At 35.4% G+C, this 18,565-nt stretch overlaps 1 protein-coding gene and 1 non-coding gene across 4 annotated transcripts; both read right to left on the bottom strand.

Moving 5' to 3' along the window:
• Window positions 1-4,633: 4,633 nt before the first annotated feature.
• On the bottom strand, window positions 4,634-4,705 carry TRNAD-GUC. The gene has a single exon. It is a non-coding gene; the product is annotated as a tRNA-Asp (tRNA).
• Window positions 4,706-6,667: 1,962 nt separating this feature from the next.
• Window positions 6,668-11,917, bottom strand: LOC110697803 (teosinte glume architecture 1-like). Of its 3 annotated transcripts, none has more exons than XM_021875197.1 (5): window positions 10,232-11,917; window positions 9,408-9,541; window positions 7,663-8,313; window positions 7,452-7,540; window positions 6,668-6,985 (listed from the first exon to the last, which is right to left on the bottom strand). In XM_021875197.1, the coding sequence occupies exons 1-4, from the start codon at window positions 10,984-10,986 to the stop codon at window positions 7,470-7,472; spliced, it is 1,611 nt and encodes a 536-aa protein (XP_021730889.1). In that variant the 5' UTR covers window positions 10,987-11,917; the 3' UTR covers window positions 6,668-6,985; window positions 7,452-7,469. The 3 variants fall into 3 exon arrangements, with proteins under 3 accessions (XP_021730889.1, XP_021730898.1, XP_021730881.1); XM_021875206.1 differs by having other exon boundaries at window positions 7,452-8,313; window positions 10,232-10,682; window positions 11,301-11,917; XM_021875189.1 differs by having other exon boundaries at window positions 7,452-8,313.
• Between the last annotated feature and the right edge of the window lie 6,648 nt (window positions 11,918-18,565).

Raw genomic sequence — 18,565 nt, 5'->3', positions numbered from 1 at the left:
TTAGATAATACATTTTGAGCCATTAGATTTATTAGGACTCCTTGTATTATTCTCTCGTTCTTTCTCCATTATAGTGAAGAAGCTCTCGAATTCCCCACCCGTGGATGTAGGTCTCGTTAGACCGAACCACGTAAATCCTTGTGTTCTTTGTTTATCTTTTTTATTGTTTTATCTCATTCTTATTTTCATTGACTTGTTCCGCTATAATCAAACACAATTACATCATTTGACAGGACCGCTGACTGACTTGACATTGGGCTGGAGGGTTGAACCTTGCTCTTAAGCTTTGGATTATATCATTTGTGGACTAGGCCCAATTAATAATTAAACGGACCCCAAACAATAAGCATTAGAGGATCAAAAATAGGTTGGATGTCTCCATTCCAGGGGTTTTAAGTTTGTTTCGAAACGGTAATGGCCGTGTTTTAAATTTTAAGGGTGCTATATACTGGTTAGGATATGATAATCCGGACAATAGTCCTGGACCACTTAAGAGTGTATATGATTTATATACTCATCTTGTATTGCTCGATTTTGATTCTGAGGAATTTAAATTTGTGGATTTGCCTGATTCTCTTAAACAAACAGCTGTCCTTCAAATTTGTTTTGTCCTTGATGAGTCTATAGCAGTTTTCGGTATGTCTTCTGATCGTACCTGTATATGGGTTTTGGTCGATGAGGATAGTGAAGGTAAATCATGGCGGCTTTGGTATACTGGGGAATCAAATTTAGATGCTCTTCGGTTTCTTACACAGGTCTTCTTATGCCAATTTTTCAATGTTGAGAAAACACGTTTTACGTATTTGATTTTGATAGACGACTGTACTCTTATAATTTCAAAAGTCACCAGATACAACATGTGGAAAAATTATGAAGATGAACAAATTTATTTAGAGATTTATATGGAGAGCTTAATACTGCACAACTGTACAAGCAAAACCAAGGGAAGATTTTGACATGATTGATGCTGAATTTAGAACTATAATCCCTCATGTTATTATACAATGTTCCCCTGTTGCTAGGTACTCTGTCTTAGATTTATTTTCGACTTTTCGTATAACATTTCAGTGAGCCTTCAATTGACCATTGGCTAAGCATAAACTAAACTATAAGCAAATGCTTCAATACCTACAAACTAAACTATTTGTATTTTTATTATTGTCGCCTTGTCGGTACCTCATTGGAGATATTTGAGGGCTTTATTTTTATTTTTGTCACAAGCTAAACGACATCCTTATTTTTACCAGGTAAAGTCCACTTTTAAATATGAATGGACAAACATACCCTTATATGTATTTCTTGTTCTAACTCAATCTAACATTCGCTTCTCCCAACAAACCACCACCGACCGAGGGTAAGGTCATTGGACTCATCGCTGGAATTAAAGTCGTTTTTTTTAAGGCCAAACGCCTAATTTTTTCAAAACTCTAGGGGAGAAACGCCTAGAATTTTCAAAAGGCCTTAGGAGATTCGAAAATTCTAGGCGTTTTATCCCGTAGAATTTTCTAATTTTTTTTTTATCATAACTTTTGACCCCTAACTTGGATTAAGACAAATAATATATTATTGGAAAGCTCTAGAAGTCTACTTTTAACCCAATGCGAATCAAGTTAATAACATTTTTAGATTTTAAAATATGATCGAAATAGTGCAAGGGTGTTGGTTTTGGACCAAACTTAATATTGTAGCCATATCTTAAGATCTAAAAAATGATATTGATAGATTCTAATTGGGTTAGATAAAAATAGACTTCTAGATATTTCCAACGGTATATTATTTGTCTTAATTTGAGTTCTGGATCAAAAGTTATGATAAAAACAAAAAATGCAAAAAAAATGAAAAATTATACGGGTGGAAACGCCTAGAATTTTCGAATCTCCCAGGGACTTTTGAAATTCTAGGCGTTTCTCCCCCTAGAGTTTTGAAAAATTTAGGCGTTTGGCCTCCAAAAAAAATTAAAAAAAAAAACAGCTTAATTTCGGCGATGTGTCTGATGACTTTGCCCTCGGTTGGTGGCGGTTTGTTGGGAGGAGAGAATGTACGATTGAGTTAGAGGCCAAGGAAGAAAAATATGAAGTACACACGAGGGTATATTTGTCCATTTAAGTTTAAATGCGGGCGTTACCTAGTAAAATAAGAGCGTCGTTTAACAACTTATTTTTTGTGCTCTTGGGTACAAAAAAAAAACAAAAAAAAAAAAAGAAAAAGTTAGCTACTACCAAAATATATATTACTAGGAGTTTAGGACTAGTATGTGTTAAGTCGCAGCATGCTAAATAAGTTCAAACGCACCCTACGCGGTTTAATTTGAGAAAATACAAGTTTGAAGTTTATTCTGTGGAGGCGGATGCATGATGCTTCGCACATCCGTTTTTTCTTTTTAAAAGACGGAATGAACATATAGTTGTTTAGTAAAGAACATATACTTGTTCAGTAAAAAACATATACTTGTTCAGTAAAGAACGTATAGTTATTTTATAAAGAATATCACATGTAGTTGTTTTGTAATGAACATATAGTTGTTTTGTAAATAACATAAAGTTATAAAAAAAAAACATCTAGCTTTAAGTTCTTTATATATATATCTAAAGAACTTTTGTAATATAAATACAGAACATGATAATATAATGTAATAAACATTATTTTTATTCAACCACCATAAATTAAGGACAAAATTCAAAGAACATTTTAAAATAAACAATTAACATTATGTCACAAATAAATATACATTTTGACAATCAAAGAACATGGAGATAAAGAACATTATTTAACAGCATGTTCTTTTCACTATAGGTATATATTCATTATATTTTAGTAGTATGTTCTTTTCACTCTAGGTATATGTTCATTACATTTTAATAGTACGTTCTTTTCATTGTAACTATATATATGTTCATTACATTTCAATAATATGTTTATTTCGCTTTATAGAATATGAAAAAGAACATTTTACTGTATCTTAATGTACATTGTATTATTTAATACAACTTTTTCTGAATTTGTTTATTTGCTTGCTTTCTTTTTTCAAAATGTATTAATTGGTCAGTTTTCTTCAAGAATTTCATACCGTTTCTCATTGCAACACCAAAACCACATAAATCACAAATTAATTCCCCCCCCCCCAAAAATATAGCCAAAAATTACAATTTTCAACCAATTTATAAAAAACAAACACTTGAACTCAACATAAATAAGTATGAATGTCGAATATGATCTTACCTTTCATTTTTGTCTTTCATCTTGCACCAAAAAGTTCGAAATTCACGAATTTTTTCTTAGGGATTGATGAATTTGAAGCGATTTTCAGTTTTTTTTTGGGAGAGAAATCTTCTAGAGAGAGAAAACTTCTAGAGAGAGTATATTATTTGAAATGATTTGAAATTATTGTATGGTTTTTCCTTTTTTACAAAATTGAAGCTCAAAATAACTCATATACATTAGAATTGAACAATATGTTCTTTTCTATAGCCATGTACATTATGATATAAGATGATGTACATTCCGCTTTTTTAAAAAACAAAACATTTGTGTTTTATTCACAACCCAGTGCGTTTTGGAGCGGATGCACCATGCGGATCGTGCATCCGCCTGCAAGAACCACAGATTGATACAAGTTTACCATTTTGATAAACAAATTATAAATTAATAAATCATATATATATGTGTATATATTGTTTCGGGGTTTTTTGATGTCCTGCGAGAGAGTTACAGTTCCAAGATTGACCTCTGGACGCTTGTACCTGCAAAACAACGGAGACTCCGGTGGGTGGGAGTTCCGCCTCCGACGATCAAGTTAGAACGTGTCGTGGCCTGATTGGTTTGTGTTTGGGATGCAATTTAGGAAGGTGTTATTCGTCCGTCACATGTGAAGACTGCTGACTAAGGCTTTAGGGAAGCAACAATTTATGTATCTACTTGGCAAGTTGGGCATTTGTAACTTGCAATGCGGGGGGGGGGGGTGTTAAGCCCTAATATTGTGTTTAGTATTGTAATTAGCTAAATGGGCCAATGTCTAAGGCCTACTCTCTTCTTTAGGTTGTATATAAACCTTGTGATTATAGTAATACACACTAAGAAAAATTGATTCCCGACAGTAACTAAAGCTATAAAATTGTTAAAATTACCCTTAAATTGACCCTCCGTCTTGTGCAAATGTATAACTATACTTGACAAGAAACAAAATACAAATATAATTAGGATTTCTTTGTAGATGCAGAGAAACTAAATTAAGTGGATGCAGAGAAACTGAAAATAAGGGATATCTAGCTGCAAATAGGCAAATATGCTTTGTTTGACTTACCAACTACAATACTTATATTGCAAATCAGCATGACCATCAGCCGGTTAATGTTTATTTCTTGGCTAGTAGGATGACTCGAAGCCACCAATACTAGTAAATAACAACAGCAAAACAGAATTAAAGAAATAATTGTAATGGAATCGAGCTAAGTTAATTTCTACATATGGACGGAATTTTTGTTGGGTTTGAAGACAAACAGAATATTTGGAAAAGGGTTGATAATGAAAAGAAATTAATATAATGGTGGTGTAGATGAATATTTATAATGGATTAAGGGCAGGGTTTTGCTGTTACTTGGAAGCCAAGATTATGAAGGGAAAAAAAATAGAAAGGCGCCGTTGCCGGGGATCGAACCCAGGTCACCCGCGTGACGGACGGGAATACTTACCACTATACCACAACGACTTTGTTGACAGAGACAACTAATCATTAATCTTAGTAATGTAAATTGTTACTATATATTTGTATTTTCTTCATTGTCGGTTCCTCGGTGGAATTTTTTAGGTCTTTATTTTTTTTTTTGTTGTATGTTTGTTTTATAATACTCCATATATTTTTAAATACTTGCTCCATTTCTTTATGTGCGGAGTTTTAGGAGAAATTGGAGAAAGTAATACATTATAGAGGTGGTGGGGGTATGAGAACGAATAAAAAATTGTTATAAACAAAAGTAGTTGAGAGAATTGGAGGAGAGAGAATATGAAATTAATAAAATTTAATTGTAAGAGATTTCCAAATAAGGAAGTGGAATAAGTATTAAAATGGCCAAAAAAGGAAAGTGGAGTAAATATTTAAAAACGGAGGGAGTAATTATTAACTTCTGAGTATGAACACTTGTATTATATTATTAGGAGTTTAGGACTAGTGTTAGTTAAATCACGGCATGCTAAATAATTTCAAACACACAATAAGCTGTTTTATTTGAGAAAATACAAGTTTAGTACCTTGATAAACAAATTTTATTTAGAAAAAAGAAAATTTTCACTTTTGCTACCAGTAAAACACACGTATTGCACTTTTGCTACTGGGGAAAATTTTAATTTCATTTTACTACCATACAAAACACAAGTTTGTTAAAATTGCTACCACTTAATGGAATCCAACCACCACCTTCAACTGCTAGCCACGACTCGTCAGCCACCCTCCCCCTCCCCCTGGCCCTGCCGGCGCCCAAAGCGTCGCCCGTGCTGACGACTCCACTCCCCTTCCCTTTCCTAAACCTACGCAACCTTTCCCCATCCCTTATCCCCTTCTCGCTGCCCCAAACCCGAAACCACCCCCCTCCCCATTCGCCCCACCGGAATCGACCCCCTCCCCTTCCCCTACCCTTTTCGGCCACCCCTAACCCTAAACCACCACCTCTAAACCACCATAAGCGAAACCCTAAAACCCGTTTAGGGTGGTTTCGGGCTGGTGGTTTAGGGTTAGAGGTGTAGTTTTTTGGTGATGGGGAGTGGGGTGACTTGTTCGGAGGGAGGAGCAACAACAGTAGCGGCGAATTTTGGACTTATTGTGGTGTTGCGAGAGGTTGAAGGTGAGTAATGGTGGTGCGGTGGGAAGAGCTGTCGTGGGTAATTGAGAAAAGTTAGGGATGGTACATTGGCTGAAAGGTTGGGTTAGGGTCGCAACGGTGGAGGAAAGGGAGGGGGAGTGGGGTCGCCGGCGCCAGGCGACGTTTTCGGCGCTGGCGGGGGGGAAGGGGGGAGGGTTGCTGGGCAGTGATGGTGGTTAGGTGTTTTTTTTTTTTTTTTTTTTTTTTTTTTTTTTTTTTTTTATGGTGGGTCGAGGTGGATGACGGGGAGGCAGTGAGGGTGGCTAAGGAGGGAGTGGTGGTAGTGAGGGTTGTTAGATCTCACTAACGGAAATAGTAACTAAAAATGTTAAGTGGTAGTAATTTTTAACAAACTTGTTTTTGTATGGTAGTAAAATAAAAATAAAATTTTCTCCGGTAGCAAAAGTAAAATACATGTGTTTTGCTGGTAGCAAAAGTGAAAATTTCTTAGAAAAAACTGAAAATAAATCAACAATTGTTTTAGTATATATGAGGTCTACTTGTTGATAATTACAAAAATGTCATGCTAACTTGACATTTTTGTTAATGTATTTATGGTTTTGTAACTTAATATTTGTTTATCAAGATAATAAATTGAGGCTCCCTTCTTTAATGTTGTTAAACTAGACTACACATATTATATTGTACAGGGTACCATACTACCATGTAAGTGGTGAAATATGTACCCACGTAGACAGTCTAGACACGTGCCAATTCGCATGTTTTAATTTGTACTCCATAAGACCATAACTTATTTGGGCCCTAGAAAACGAAACTGCTAGGCGCTAGCAACCATTTCTTGGACTGCTTAGATGTGTAAATTATAAGATAGCCATCAGCTTTGCTGCGTGCCACTTCCTTGCTAAACACAAGGATGAAGACTGATGCAATAGAATTTGACAAATTTTACATCAACCTTTACAATTTTTTCAGATGGACAAAATTGACAATACTTATATGCTAATAGTTTTATAAGTAATACAAGGCAATCAACACAATTTGTTGGACTGATTTAAACCATGCTAATCCCAGATAAGGGTATACACAGAATGTAAATGTGCAACAACATTAGCAGTGGTTGGGCGGCTGTCTTCACATTATAATGAGCGTCTTGCTTTCCGTCCTCTTTGATCCTGGTTAACACAGAATGTAAATGTGCAACAAATAATAAGTCATTAAGCAACGACACTTATAATAAGAATTATTAGAAGTGAATATTCGGGATCTGGAAACTAGCATCTTTCATGCAGACTGTTATTAAAAAAAAAAAAAAAAAGTAATGCTTCTGCAACTAAAGGTCATGCTAATGAACGGTGACAATGTTCATAGTGAACAGAAGTAGCAACTTAGCAGAAAGAACCAGAAAATGGTGAAGGATGATGTTCACAAAAATACTTTGAACAACAATATGTTTATAACTTGTAAAACCAATGCTATCTCTGTTTGACTAAAGGATGATGCACAACGGTGGACAAAGCAAGAATTTTATGATGTTATTCATAGTGGAGGGAGTTGTCGATCTCCATAGTGATTAATTACAGAAATGAAGTTCACATTTTATAGAGAGAACAAGTGAACTATACTACTCAATTCCCATACCTCATATTTTCTCTCATGTCATTCTAAGGCAGAAAGAATTTTCAGTTTCCTGCTTAAGAGGTTCAGACAGCTTCTGGTTTTCCATGCAGCTGAGATGACAATTGAAGCAAATCAATAGTAGTCCCATCTTCACACAACAAATGATCCTTAATGTTCATAAATTTGGAACGGTGGTGTATCTCATTTCCAAATTCAGAGTGTGCATTATTACCATAATTAAGCACTGACATGAAACTTGGTTGATTTCTTCCTGTAGAGCTGACAATAACCGAAGAATACCTGTTTTGAACTTCACTTTTTAAAGCCTGCGCACCATTTCCAAAGATTTTTTCAGAGACTTCGTTCACACTATATTGTGGACTACTGCTTGGTATAATTACAGGGTGACATCCAGGCATTGCAGATGAATGGCCAGAAGAATTTTGTGATTGAAATGACAGAAGAGAGAGAGCACAACCGGACTCTGATATTCCTGCTAATTCTTGAACGGTTGATGTTGCGTCCAAAAGAGCCAAGTCTTCATTCCTAGGTGAGTTTGTTTGAAACAAGGAATGTGAGACTATTACAGGCGTATGTTGATTGACATTCTTGCCAAAGGGAAATTGTGTTCCAGTATTATTCGTGTTGTCAATAAAAGGGAACTGTTTTTCAAAATCTTGAGGGGGCAAAATAGATTTTGGCTGAAGCTGTCTATTTATGCAACTATATGTTGGCATCTGTGTACAGCCTGTTCCATCCTCAACCTTGATATGCTTAACCCAATCATTCGTTCCATATTTCACTGTATGGGAAATGCCTCTTGGTAGTATATCTTGGCAAATAAAGGATGTTGAGGTAGGTGTAAACCCCTGAAAATTGCTTCCTACACAGCATTGAAAATATCTATTGTTATAAAAAGGCATGATGCTGTTTTCCATGAAATACACCAACAATCACTCTATAGCAGCTAGGACATTATTGAAAAAAAAAAAAAAAAATCTTGCAAAGTATGTGCATTAGCCATATAATGATTGATGCAATGATCAGGTAACAAAAATACTAGGTTAGCTAGCAAAGATGTCAGGTTAAAAAAACTACTTTTCTATTGGACTGAATAAACTACAAAGAGACAGAATGCAAAAAAAAAAAAAGAGAAAATAGAAATCAGCTTAACAATAGTCATCATTCAGCACCAAAGTTTGTTTTCTCCAACACCTACAACAGTTCACCACTTTACCTTTCCTTTTCATTTACTTTCTTCTTGCCAAGGGTGGATCTCACAAGGTATTAAATGATAATTCAATGATAAAAATGTATGGATACATCATACATGTTGAAAATATATGTAAGATAAGGTACACTTTAAGACATTTTATTTTACGGTTGAGTGTCTAAACCACCAACAAATCTGTTTTAATATATACTTTGTACAAGAATAACAACATAGAATTAAAATGCAGACAAAGGTCAATTAGACAGCAATTAACAGGTAAGTTGCTCCAAATTGTAGGCTTTTGGATCAGAGAGGGCATGGAGTGAGTCATGGGTATTGAAAGGTAATCATGATCCAATCATTAGTGTATGCACAAAAAAAAAAGTTGAAGATGTAAAGAAGACACTTCCAAGGGAGGGGAAAAAGGTTTCATTCGCACCATATCGAAGGAAATAACTTCTTGGATTTGTCATGCTCCCATTTTCTTAACCAAAATCTAGAAGTGGGCTAAATCATTGCAGAGCATTGCGCTGTACAAAGAACCCTATGATCAATTGCCATTTAAAAAGACCCTCACTATTATTTGTCAAAAAAAGTAAGAGCCACCCCCCCCCCTTCCCAATAATGACGCAGAGTCCAAATTGATTGAAAGTGGCATATTAATCCACAGCCTATAATTGTCACACATTTACAGCTTACACTTTCCTACTAGGAGAGACTAATTTCAAAATATTCATGAGGTAAAGAGGATAAATTGATGTTACCAGTGTATGACTGAAACGATCTCCCATTTCTATTACTAAAGCCTACTTGAGGTTTCCTTCTCCTTTCATTGTGACCTGCAAGTCGTTTACGACAGCTTCGCTTACCATCATCAAACTCACCCAGCAAATGGAACCTGTATCACCAAAAAGCCAGTTTTTAAAAACAGAAAATGTCACTTTTAGCCATTAGAATAACTAATAGTTACCGAAAATCCAAAATGTGCTCTAAGATTGTATCACACGCAAGTGGCATTACGAGGAAAAGTCTTGAATGGTTGACATTGTATGAAAGAGGAGTATGAAACATCACGAAACATGAAGAAAGCAAAATATTTTGGAAATTTAACACTACTTAATTGCAAAACATAATAAATTAGGGGCTTAGCTGAAATTTTACAACCAGATGCATCAAGCATAAGTTGATACTTGATACAAACTTGGATTTATCAAAAGGTAAAGAAGAGATCCTATCACTTGCTGCGAATTCTCGTCAAAAACATAATGTTATCAGTGTTTCTTTCAATCAAGATAGCTGGTGAACAATTAACAGGAAGCACAATCAAGAGTTTTGTGAATATGGGGTTAAGAGGAGATTTATTAGCAAGTTCACTGCTGCTCACATAATGTTGTATCTACAACCCAGGATCGGAAAAATGAGGTCTTACCTGATGAATCTAAACTAGTAGGCAGTCCAAAAGATCCAGAATAATAAACATTATAGCAAAACAATAGCTCCAACTTTTTCCTACATAATGAATAGAGGCTCCAAATGTACTCATGCCCATAAGGCCATAAGTGGATAAAGAATGAGGAGAATCACAAACCTGCTACACTGCTGACAAAACCTCTGCTCAATACCATTAACAATAACTTTAGGAGTCTTTGAATGAACATCACAAACTTTATGCCTCTTGTGGTAATCTTTCGCGGAACTGAGATCTTTATGGCAGCCATAAACTTGGCAATGTACAGCCTGAGAGCTCACTCGAGCCCTTTTTGGAGGTGTTGGAGAGTCAGCTGAAGACAAAACATGAGCTGTTGCTGTTCTAGTCGAACTAGAATTTGGATTATCACCAAATCCACCCAATTTCAAATCAATTAGTGATGATTCACGGCTACTTGAGTCCATAACCGAGCTCGAAAATTTAGAACTTGATTCATCATCTCCAGAAAAGGCATTAGTAGTAACATAAGAGCTATAAAAATCTCCAACACTACCATTATCCTCTAACTCATTCCTTGTTGAATCAGTAGGACATTGTATTCTTACCATTTCTGCAATACCCAATTCAGAATAACTACGATTTTCGACGGATTGTTGACTAGGGGTTAGCACACTATCCTCATTAGTGATTTTATGTTCCCATCCTATTAACACATTTTTACCTCTAACAATTGCATCAGATTGAGAGATGGCTTCATTTGATTCAAAACCCTTATCCAATGAATCAAACCACCAGGATTCCATAATATATAACAAGATCAATATCCCAAACACCACATATGAAATCCCCAAACAAAAATTTGCAATTAAATTCTTAATTTGATGTTTAGCACCAGAAAACACAATCAAAATCATACAACTGAGCTAAAATTTGGCACAAAAATTGTAAACCCCACTAAAAAGAACCTCAATTACAATCAATTTGAAGTTTAACACCAAAATTCTTGAATTTAAAGCTGAAAACTTGCAAAAAGATTGAAGAAACCCAGTAATAAATAAAGCAAAATCAAAAGAACCCAGATACCAAAAATCAAAACCCCATCAAAATTCAGAAAAATAAAGTCGAAATTCAGAGAGATCATTCAGTGTACAAAATAATTACTTTACAAAACCAAAAGCAATGAAGAAGAATCTCAAAACTGGATAAAAAGAACAGTTAAAGAGATTACCAGTATTTGGATAGAGTGATGAAGCAAACAGTAGATAAAGGAGTAGGTACTAGGAATAAATAGTTATTCTTTTTTGGAATTTTCTTATATTACTTAAATTTACAATTGTCTGAAGCTTAATCAAGGGTTTTTCTGGTTACTTTTGTAGTGGCTTTTTGGGAGGCAGGGGAGTAAGAGAATTGAAGGAGAAGAGTGCAGTGAGCTTTTGTCAATTCTTTTCTTGCCAAATAAGATCTTAATTTCCACAACTTTAGGCATAATGTTAGGCGGTTTGAGTCAGAAGATTTTGGCAAATTATCCATTGTCATACGAGGGTGTTCGACTGTTTGAGTATATATTTGGGGATTACAATAAGCAAGTTTATATATACTTGCCTACTATTTCTTTTAAAAAAAAAATACTAGCCTACTAAGTGCCTTTTGAAAAATCCCGTTCAAAAAAAAGGTGCCTTTTGATAAAGATAAAAAATAAAAAAAAATACTAGTCTACTAGGTGCCTTTTGATATAAAAAATAAATAAATACTAGCCTACTATTCTTAAAAGAAAAAAAATAGGTGTCTTTTGATGAATTCTCCGAGAATATTCTAGGTCAAAGTTAAATTTGACCGACTTTTAACCCGATCGATCCAATAATAATAGTAATTTTTGTATAAATTGAGATTAGGAAGGATTTAACATGATTTGATTAAACTTTGCACTCTTTTTATGGTTAGAGTTGGTTAATTTTTTTTTTTGAATGTTTATTAAGATTTGCTATTTTACACATAATTATTGTACTCTGTATTTAATTATTGAGATATGGTATATATTCCAAAAATAAATTGAATTAGTCCATTAGCTCAACCCAAAAAAATTGAAAAGTATTGTGTTTTATTTTTTATTTTATTTTTTTGGCACAAAGGTACTCCGTATTTAATAGGGGACCTTAGGTGGGCATAAAAAATGCACGCATAAACTTGGGTAATATTATGTTTGATGCCTAAGAATACCCAAAATGGTTATTCCTAAGAATTATTTCCTAAAAAAACCTTCTTCACAAAAATGTAGATGAAATTAGGCACAAAAACTTGTGTGGACGTGGTTCACAATAATATTATTGTGGACCTAACATCGATACGCATGCAACTAAAGTTATATCAAATATAGTGACCCTAATTTTTAAAAAGTAACTTTGATTTTAACATTGTTTGATTATTAAAAATTGAGTGACCTTTTATGTTATTGCGAACCTGAATGACGTATGTTAAACATAGAGCCCCAAATTTTAATATAGTGACTTTTATTATTTAAATTGACCAATATATAAAAAATATCATTACGAAAATTTAACCTCTTATGACTTTTATAATAACACAATGACTTTAATTTTTTACCTAAATTATTAGGTTATCTAAAACATATCTCCTTCATAAGATATCCTCTAAAATATTATCACAATAATATTTCTTTTAATACTAAACTCCTAATGCTACAACAATCATCATATAACTCATATATAAAGCTAAACTTTTAGTCGGGTCATGAGAAAAAGTGTTTTAACTTTTCACAAATTGTCGCGCTACGTAGATGACATGTAAGGATTTACATATTTTTGTATGTGGCTGGCCACATGGTGTGGCCAGAATACATAACGAGCCTATAGTGTTTAGGCCCAACATATTATGGACCTCAATTAAAAAAATAACGGGCTTATTACATTCTCCGTTATTTTAGAATTCCAACCGTTTTATTTGAAATTGCAACTTTCCATCTTCTTTTCTCCAAACCGCCATTATTAGAGACTAGTCACTTCAATCAAACAACCATTATTATAGACTTCTTAGTTCCATTTCCTTGTTCCTCCTGCATTTTTCACTATCCTTCTGCAATTTCCTCTCTTTTTGTTCTCTCTAAATTCTCTATAGTTTTTCGAATTATTGAAAATGATTAAATTGAAGATCATCAATCCCAAAGGAAAGAAAGGAACGTCTTGCTGTAAAATCGTTGATGGAACAAGTATTTTTTAAATCCTAATTTGTACCTTTTTAAGAATTTTGGACATTGTTATTGTTTTTGCGAGTGTTTTGACCTAAGATCATATGTATTTTGTTCAATTTTTTTTCCATATTGTTTTTTGGGAGTGTTTTGACCTAGGTTTCAAGTGTTTGACCTAAGTTTTGGTTTACGATTTCACTCACAATATCTCGTTCTATTTGTTTTCTGAATTTTGATCTTTGTTTAGATTTTGTTTTTGTTTGTATTTTCTAGTTATTTTATGTTGTTGCAAATGTTTAATTCTCTTTTGTTGTGGTTCTGAGGAGTTACTTGATTACTTAGTTGTTGTCTTTATTTGTTGTTTTATTTTTTAGGCTTACGTTTATGTATGTTAGGGTTTTTGTTGTTGTTTTTGCGATTGTTATGTTTTGACTTGGTTTTGCTGTTGATAATGCTTAATTGTATTCCGTTTAGTGCCTCTGATAGGTTTTATTTTTTTAGTGATTTTTAGGGTTACTTTTAAATGTTACTCGTATGTATATCATGGTAACTGGTATTTTGTTGTTCCAAATGCTTAATTTTGTTGAGTTTAGTGTCTCTTATGAGTTAATTGAGGTCTGTATTTGTTTAATGGTTTGTTAGGATTACTTTTTAGTGTTACATGTATGTATATCATGGTTACTGTTATTTTGTTGTATATTAGCGGTTGCTTGATTGCATATGTTTAGTTGTTTGGGGTTGCTTGCACGGTTTCATATGTCCGAGGTTTCTGATTTTGTTTATTCAAAGAAAAACAGAATGTTATAGAGGATGAGCGTAATGAAGAAGTTAAAGATGAACACGCAGAGGTCGTAAAGCTGCTGCAACTTCTAGTCAAGTCGTTGAAGTTGTAAAACTTGAAGAGGGGTATGAAACATTATTTATTATATTTTATTTATTTATTTATTTATTGTTCTTTGGTTTAATTTCTCATGTATTGTCTATTTATCATGCTTTTGTTTACTTTTTCTCGTGTTAAGTTTGTTTTTCATTACTTAAGTGAGTTTATTGAATTATTTTTGTTGGGATTGTAATAGATATGGGTTACTTGTAACAGGTTTTTATTAATTTTATTATACGAGTTATTTGTAAAGGGATTGATTTTTAGAAGGATTACTTATATGAGTATTTCTTGTTTGGTGGTTATAGGTTACTTAGAGGTTTTTATATGAATGTTACTTGTTATGTGGTCACTTGTTTGGTGATTATGGGTTACTTGTAACACTTGTAAAAGGTATATAATCCCCCATATTTTTAGCTTCATTATAATATATTTCCTTATTATTTAAATAATTATTTTATCTTATTTTCATTAAATAAATTATTTTATGTATACTTAATTAAACTCTATTAAATTAATAGGCACTAATTTAATTTAAATTTATCTTTCTATACACCAACTTATTTTGTTAGTAATGTTAGTTAGCCCAATTTTGAATAGAAAGCTTAAACTCCTATTCAAGCCCAAAGCTACAAATTCCTACTCTTACTTAAACTTGGAAACCAAGCCCACATGTCTATTTAAAAACCCCAAAAACCCTGAAAATTTTTCCCCCTCTTCACGTCAATCCCCCATCTCCCTTTTGCTGCTCACGAACCAGAAGAAAAAAAAAATTATGCTGCTGCCCCGTACACCGTCACCGCTGCCGAGCACCACCAGAACAACCGGCAACCCTGCTGTTGTCCGGAACTACCGGACAATCACTGGTTTCCTCCACTTCCCTTTCTCTTCTATCTTTCTCTCTTTTCTTGTGTTAAACTTCAATAAACCTTCAATCTTTATATGAATTTTTCCATTGAATATTAATTATTATGGTTTGATTATGTATATGACTTATAAAAAAATTGCAAATTTATGAATTATACTATGTTTGATTTATGGAACAAAATTTAAGATTTGGTTTATTCAAGAATTAAGGTTTAATGTTGTTTTTTCATGATTTTGGGGTTTAAAACGTGTTGATTAAGTTACATAATTATAGTATGTGTAAATTATGTTTAAATTCAATTATCTTGATTATAACTTAATTTTCAAATTTGAATTATGTATATTTTAGGGTTTGAGTTGTGAAATTTAAAGGTTTAATTGAGTTTTTATGAAATTAATTGAATTCTAATTATATATTTCAAGTTAAGATTGTTGTATTCATACATTCTACTATTAAATTAAATTCATGATATTTAATCTTGCTTTAAAGGTTTTAAATCATGGTTTTATGATGGTTTTTTAGGTTTTTAACATACTAACCTACTATATAATAATTATTTTAAGTAGAGATGTTTATGAGGTTGTTTTATAATCTTAAACTAAATTTTTAGATTATAATCCTTACTTTAAGTTGCTGGAATTTTATGTTAGAAGCTATATTTTCATGATTTTAACGTATAAAATTATAGTTGAACTATTGAAATTAACTTTGACTATTGTGAGTAATTTAAAGGCATTATTTCAATGGTTTAAGGGGTTTAAAGTAGTTTGGTATTGCTGTATATTGCTTGGGTATTGATTGAATTATTATTGTTTGGTTTAGGAAAGGACTTCGTAGAGGGCGATTTCTAGTTCCTAAAGTGGCCAACCAACTCGATTACTCAAGGTACGTACAAAGATACGAAAAACCTTGACTTTAGGAACATGTTTAAGGACTTGAAAAATTTAGATTTATGTTAGGGAACTTGTGGATTGGTTGAAATTGTATGGTAGTAGGTAAATTTGGTTGGTAATTAATGTGATGATTTGGTTTTAATCCATCCATGTGTGAGAAATGTGTATTGATTTATCTTGTAAGTATTGATTAGGGGATTTTTATCCACCAATCACCGTCTGACAAGTGGACCAACCAGGTTCTGCCACGTGTCCTTCACGTAGGCCAATAGGAGCCTGCCACGTGTCAATCACAGATATGTCCTCTACGGACCAATTGAGACACGCCACGTGTCCACCCATGCCAAATGGGAAAACCGGCCAACAAGGCCCAATCCTGTTTAGAGGCCCAGTCAGCCCTAGGTTTACCCTAAACCTAGAGAGTGGCACGCTTCCCGAGGTTATAAATACCCCTCTTAATCCTCATTAAGAGGGGGAGGACTCGAAAACAACACACGGATTACACATTAAACACTCTCACCTAGAGAGACTAAATCACTTTAATTTCCGCATTTATTACTCCTTAATCAGGTACTAACTTGACCGTTGGAGGCGGAGCTCCTACCACAAGGAGTCTTCGTTGTTTTGCAGGTACAGGCGTCCGGTTCCAGTCTCGGTGTTGTAACTCTCCCGCAGGACATCAGAAAACCCCGAAACATTTTGGCGCCGTCTGTGGGGAGAGTACTTCTGAGATGGCATCCACGTTTGTACCGACTTTTGAAGAGAGGCGTCCCCTAGACGACCCTCAAATCCAGTCGGACCATGATACTGACAATGAACTTGAAGTTGAAGCTCACACAGCTCCAGACGGGACCCTAAGGGCCCGACGCACCCGTCATACCGAAAGGAGGGAACGGGAACATCTTCAAACTGGACTCAGTGATCCAGCCGGCGCACCGCCTGTTCAGCAGCGGCCGGCTGATGGGTCTGCTCCCATCACAAGGAACGAACTCATGACCTTCATGAGGGACTTCAAGGGAGAAATTCAAGAGTTGCTTAATAAGAAGCCTGTTCCGGCCAAGGAACAGTCGGCTAAGAAACCTTCCACCTCAGGCAAGAGGAAGCCGGTTCAAGGGCGAGAGGGAACTCCTCATCCTAAATCCAGGAAGTGGGAGCCGCCTTCCCTTGACATCACAAAATACCGTTTTCCTACTCCAGGAAATAGGAAACCTGTTCGTCACATTCAGGCGGACGGGTCGAAGAAAACATACACAGACGCTCGTCTGCTGTTAGAACAGAAGAAGAGTGACCGACTGTCAGAGTCGGCCTCTACTTCAAATTTTCAAGAAAGTCTGCGAAATACCTCGATGAGGCATACCTTGTCGTATCATGAGAGTCAGTCAGGCGGCACCTCCCGTCAGTCAGGCTTTCATAGCGACCAGGCGGTACCAAACTTACCGTTTGTACCACAGCAACAGTATTTTATGCAGCCACCTCCGTTTGGTGGACACGCAGCTAAAAATGTCCAACCTTTGGACTGGCAGCTACGGTTGCTTAGACTTGGTGAACAGCCGTCGGCCTTCTCCAAGGAAATCACTGAAGCCGCTCAGCCGGCCAAAGTGAAAAATGTGTTAGTAGGCGCCTATGATGGCACTACTAACCCAGAAGATCATCTGATGGCATTCTCCAACCTAATGTACCTTCAAGGGTTGGATGATCCCACTTGGTGCAAGTGTTTTCCAGCGACTCTCAAAGGAATTGCACAGCAATGGTTCGGCAACCTGCCGACTGGTTGTGTAAACAACTTCAGGACGCTTGCTTACTTGTTCACCTCCAACTTCGCCATGAACATTCCTGCGAAGAAGACGACCCTTGATTTGGGAACAATTCAGCAGGGTGAGAAGGAGGGGCTTCGATCCTACATCAGGCGGTTTAACCTGATGAGAATACAGATTCAAGGGTTACCGGATGAGGTAGCTTATACTGACTTTTTCAGGGGTCTCAAAGACGGGTCGACCTTCAAATTTGATCTGGTTCGAAAGAGGGTGGCGACTCTTCAGGAGGCCTTGATTGAAGCAGAAGCCTATATACAGGCAACTGATCTTTGTAGTATAGTGAAACAGTCGGACGGGAAAAAGTTCGACAAAAAAGAAGGACGACAGATACAGTCGTCAAACAAGGAAAAGAAGAGAAAAGAGGTCTGGGCGGCTGATTCCTCTAAACAGCCGGCCCAGAAGAAGAAAAAAGAATTCAAATCATACTCCCCAAAGTATGCGTTTAGAAAGGATAGCCAAACTATCCTAAACGAAATCAAGGGACGGATCTCTATTGAGAAGCCGGTCCCCATGAAGGGTTCTGCAAGCAACCGGAACCAAGATAAATTCTGTGATTATCATCAAGATGTTGGTCATCACACCAACGAATGCATCAGTCTCATGCGGTATCTAGACCGCCTGGCTGAGCAAGGTGATCTTGACTCTTTTGTCAAGAAATCCACGGGGAGCACTTCCTCGAAAAAAACAGTCGGCCAAAAAGAATCAACAGGCCGACAGCTCTGATACAGATGATGCAGTCGTCTACACTATTGCAGGCGGCTTCGCAGGAGGAGGTCCCACTATTAGGGGCAACAAAGACAATATCAGGCGGCTAGATGTAAATTCTGTTCACCTAG

The sequence above is a fragment of the Chenopodium quinoa genome, unplaced genomic scaffold (genome assembly GCF_001683475.1).
Source record: "Chenopodium quinoa cultivar QQ74 unplaced genomic scaffold, ASM168347v1, whole genome shotgun sequence".
NCBI classification, from domain to species: Eukaryota; Viridiplantae; Streptophyta; class Magnoliopsida; order Caryophyllales; family Amaranthaceae; genus Chenopodium; species Chenopodium quinoa.
This window is presented reverse-complemented; position numbering and strand designations above follow the sequence as displayed.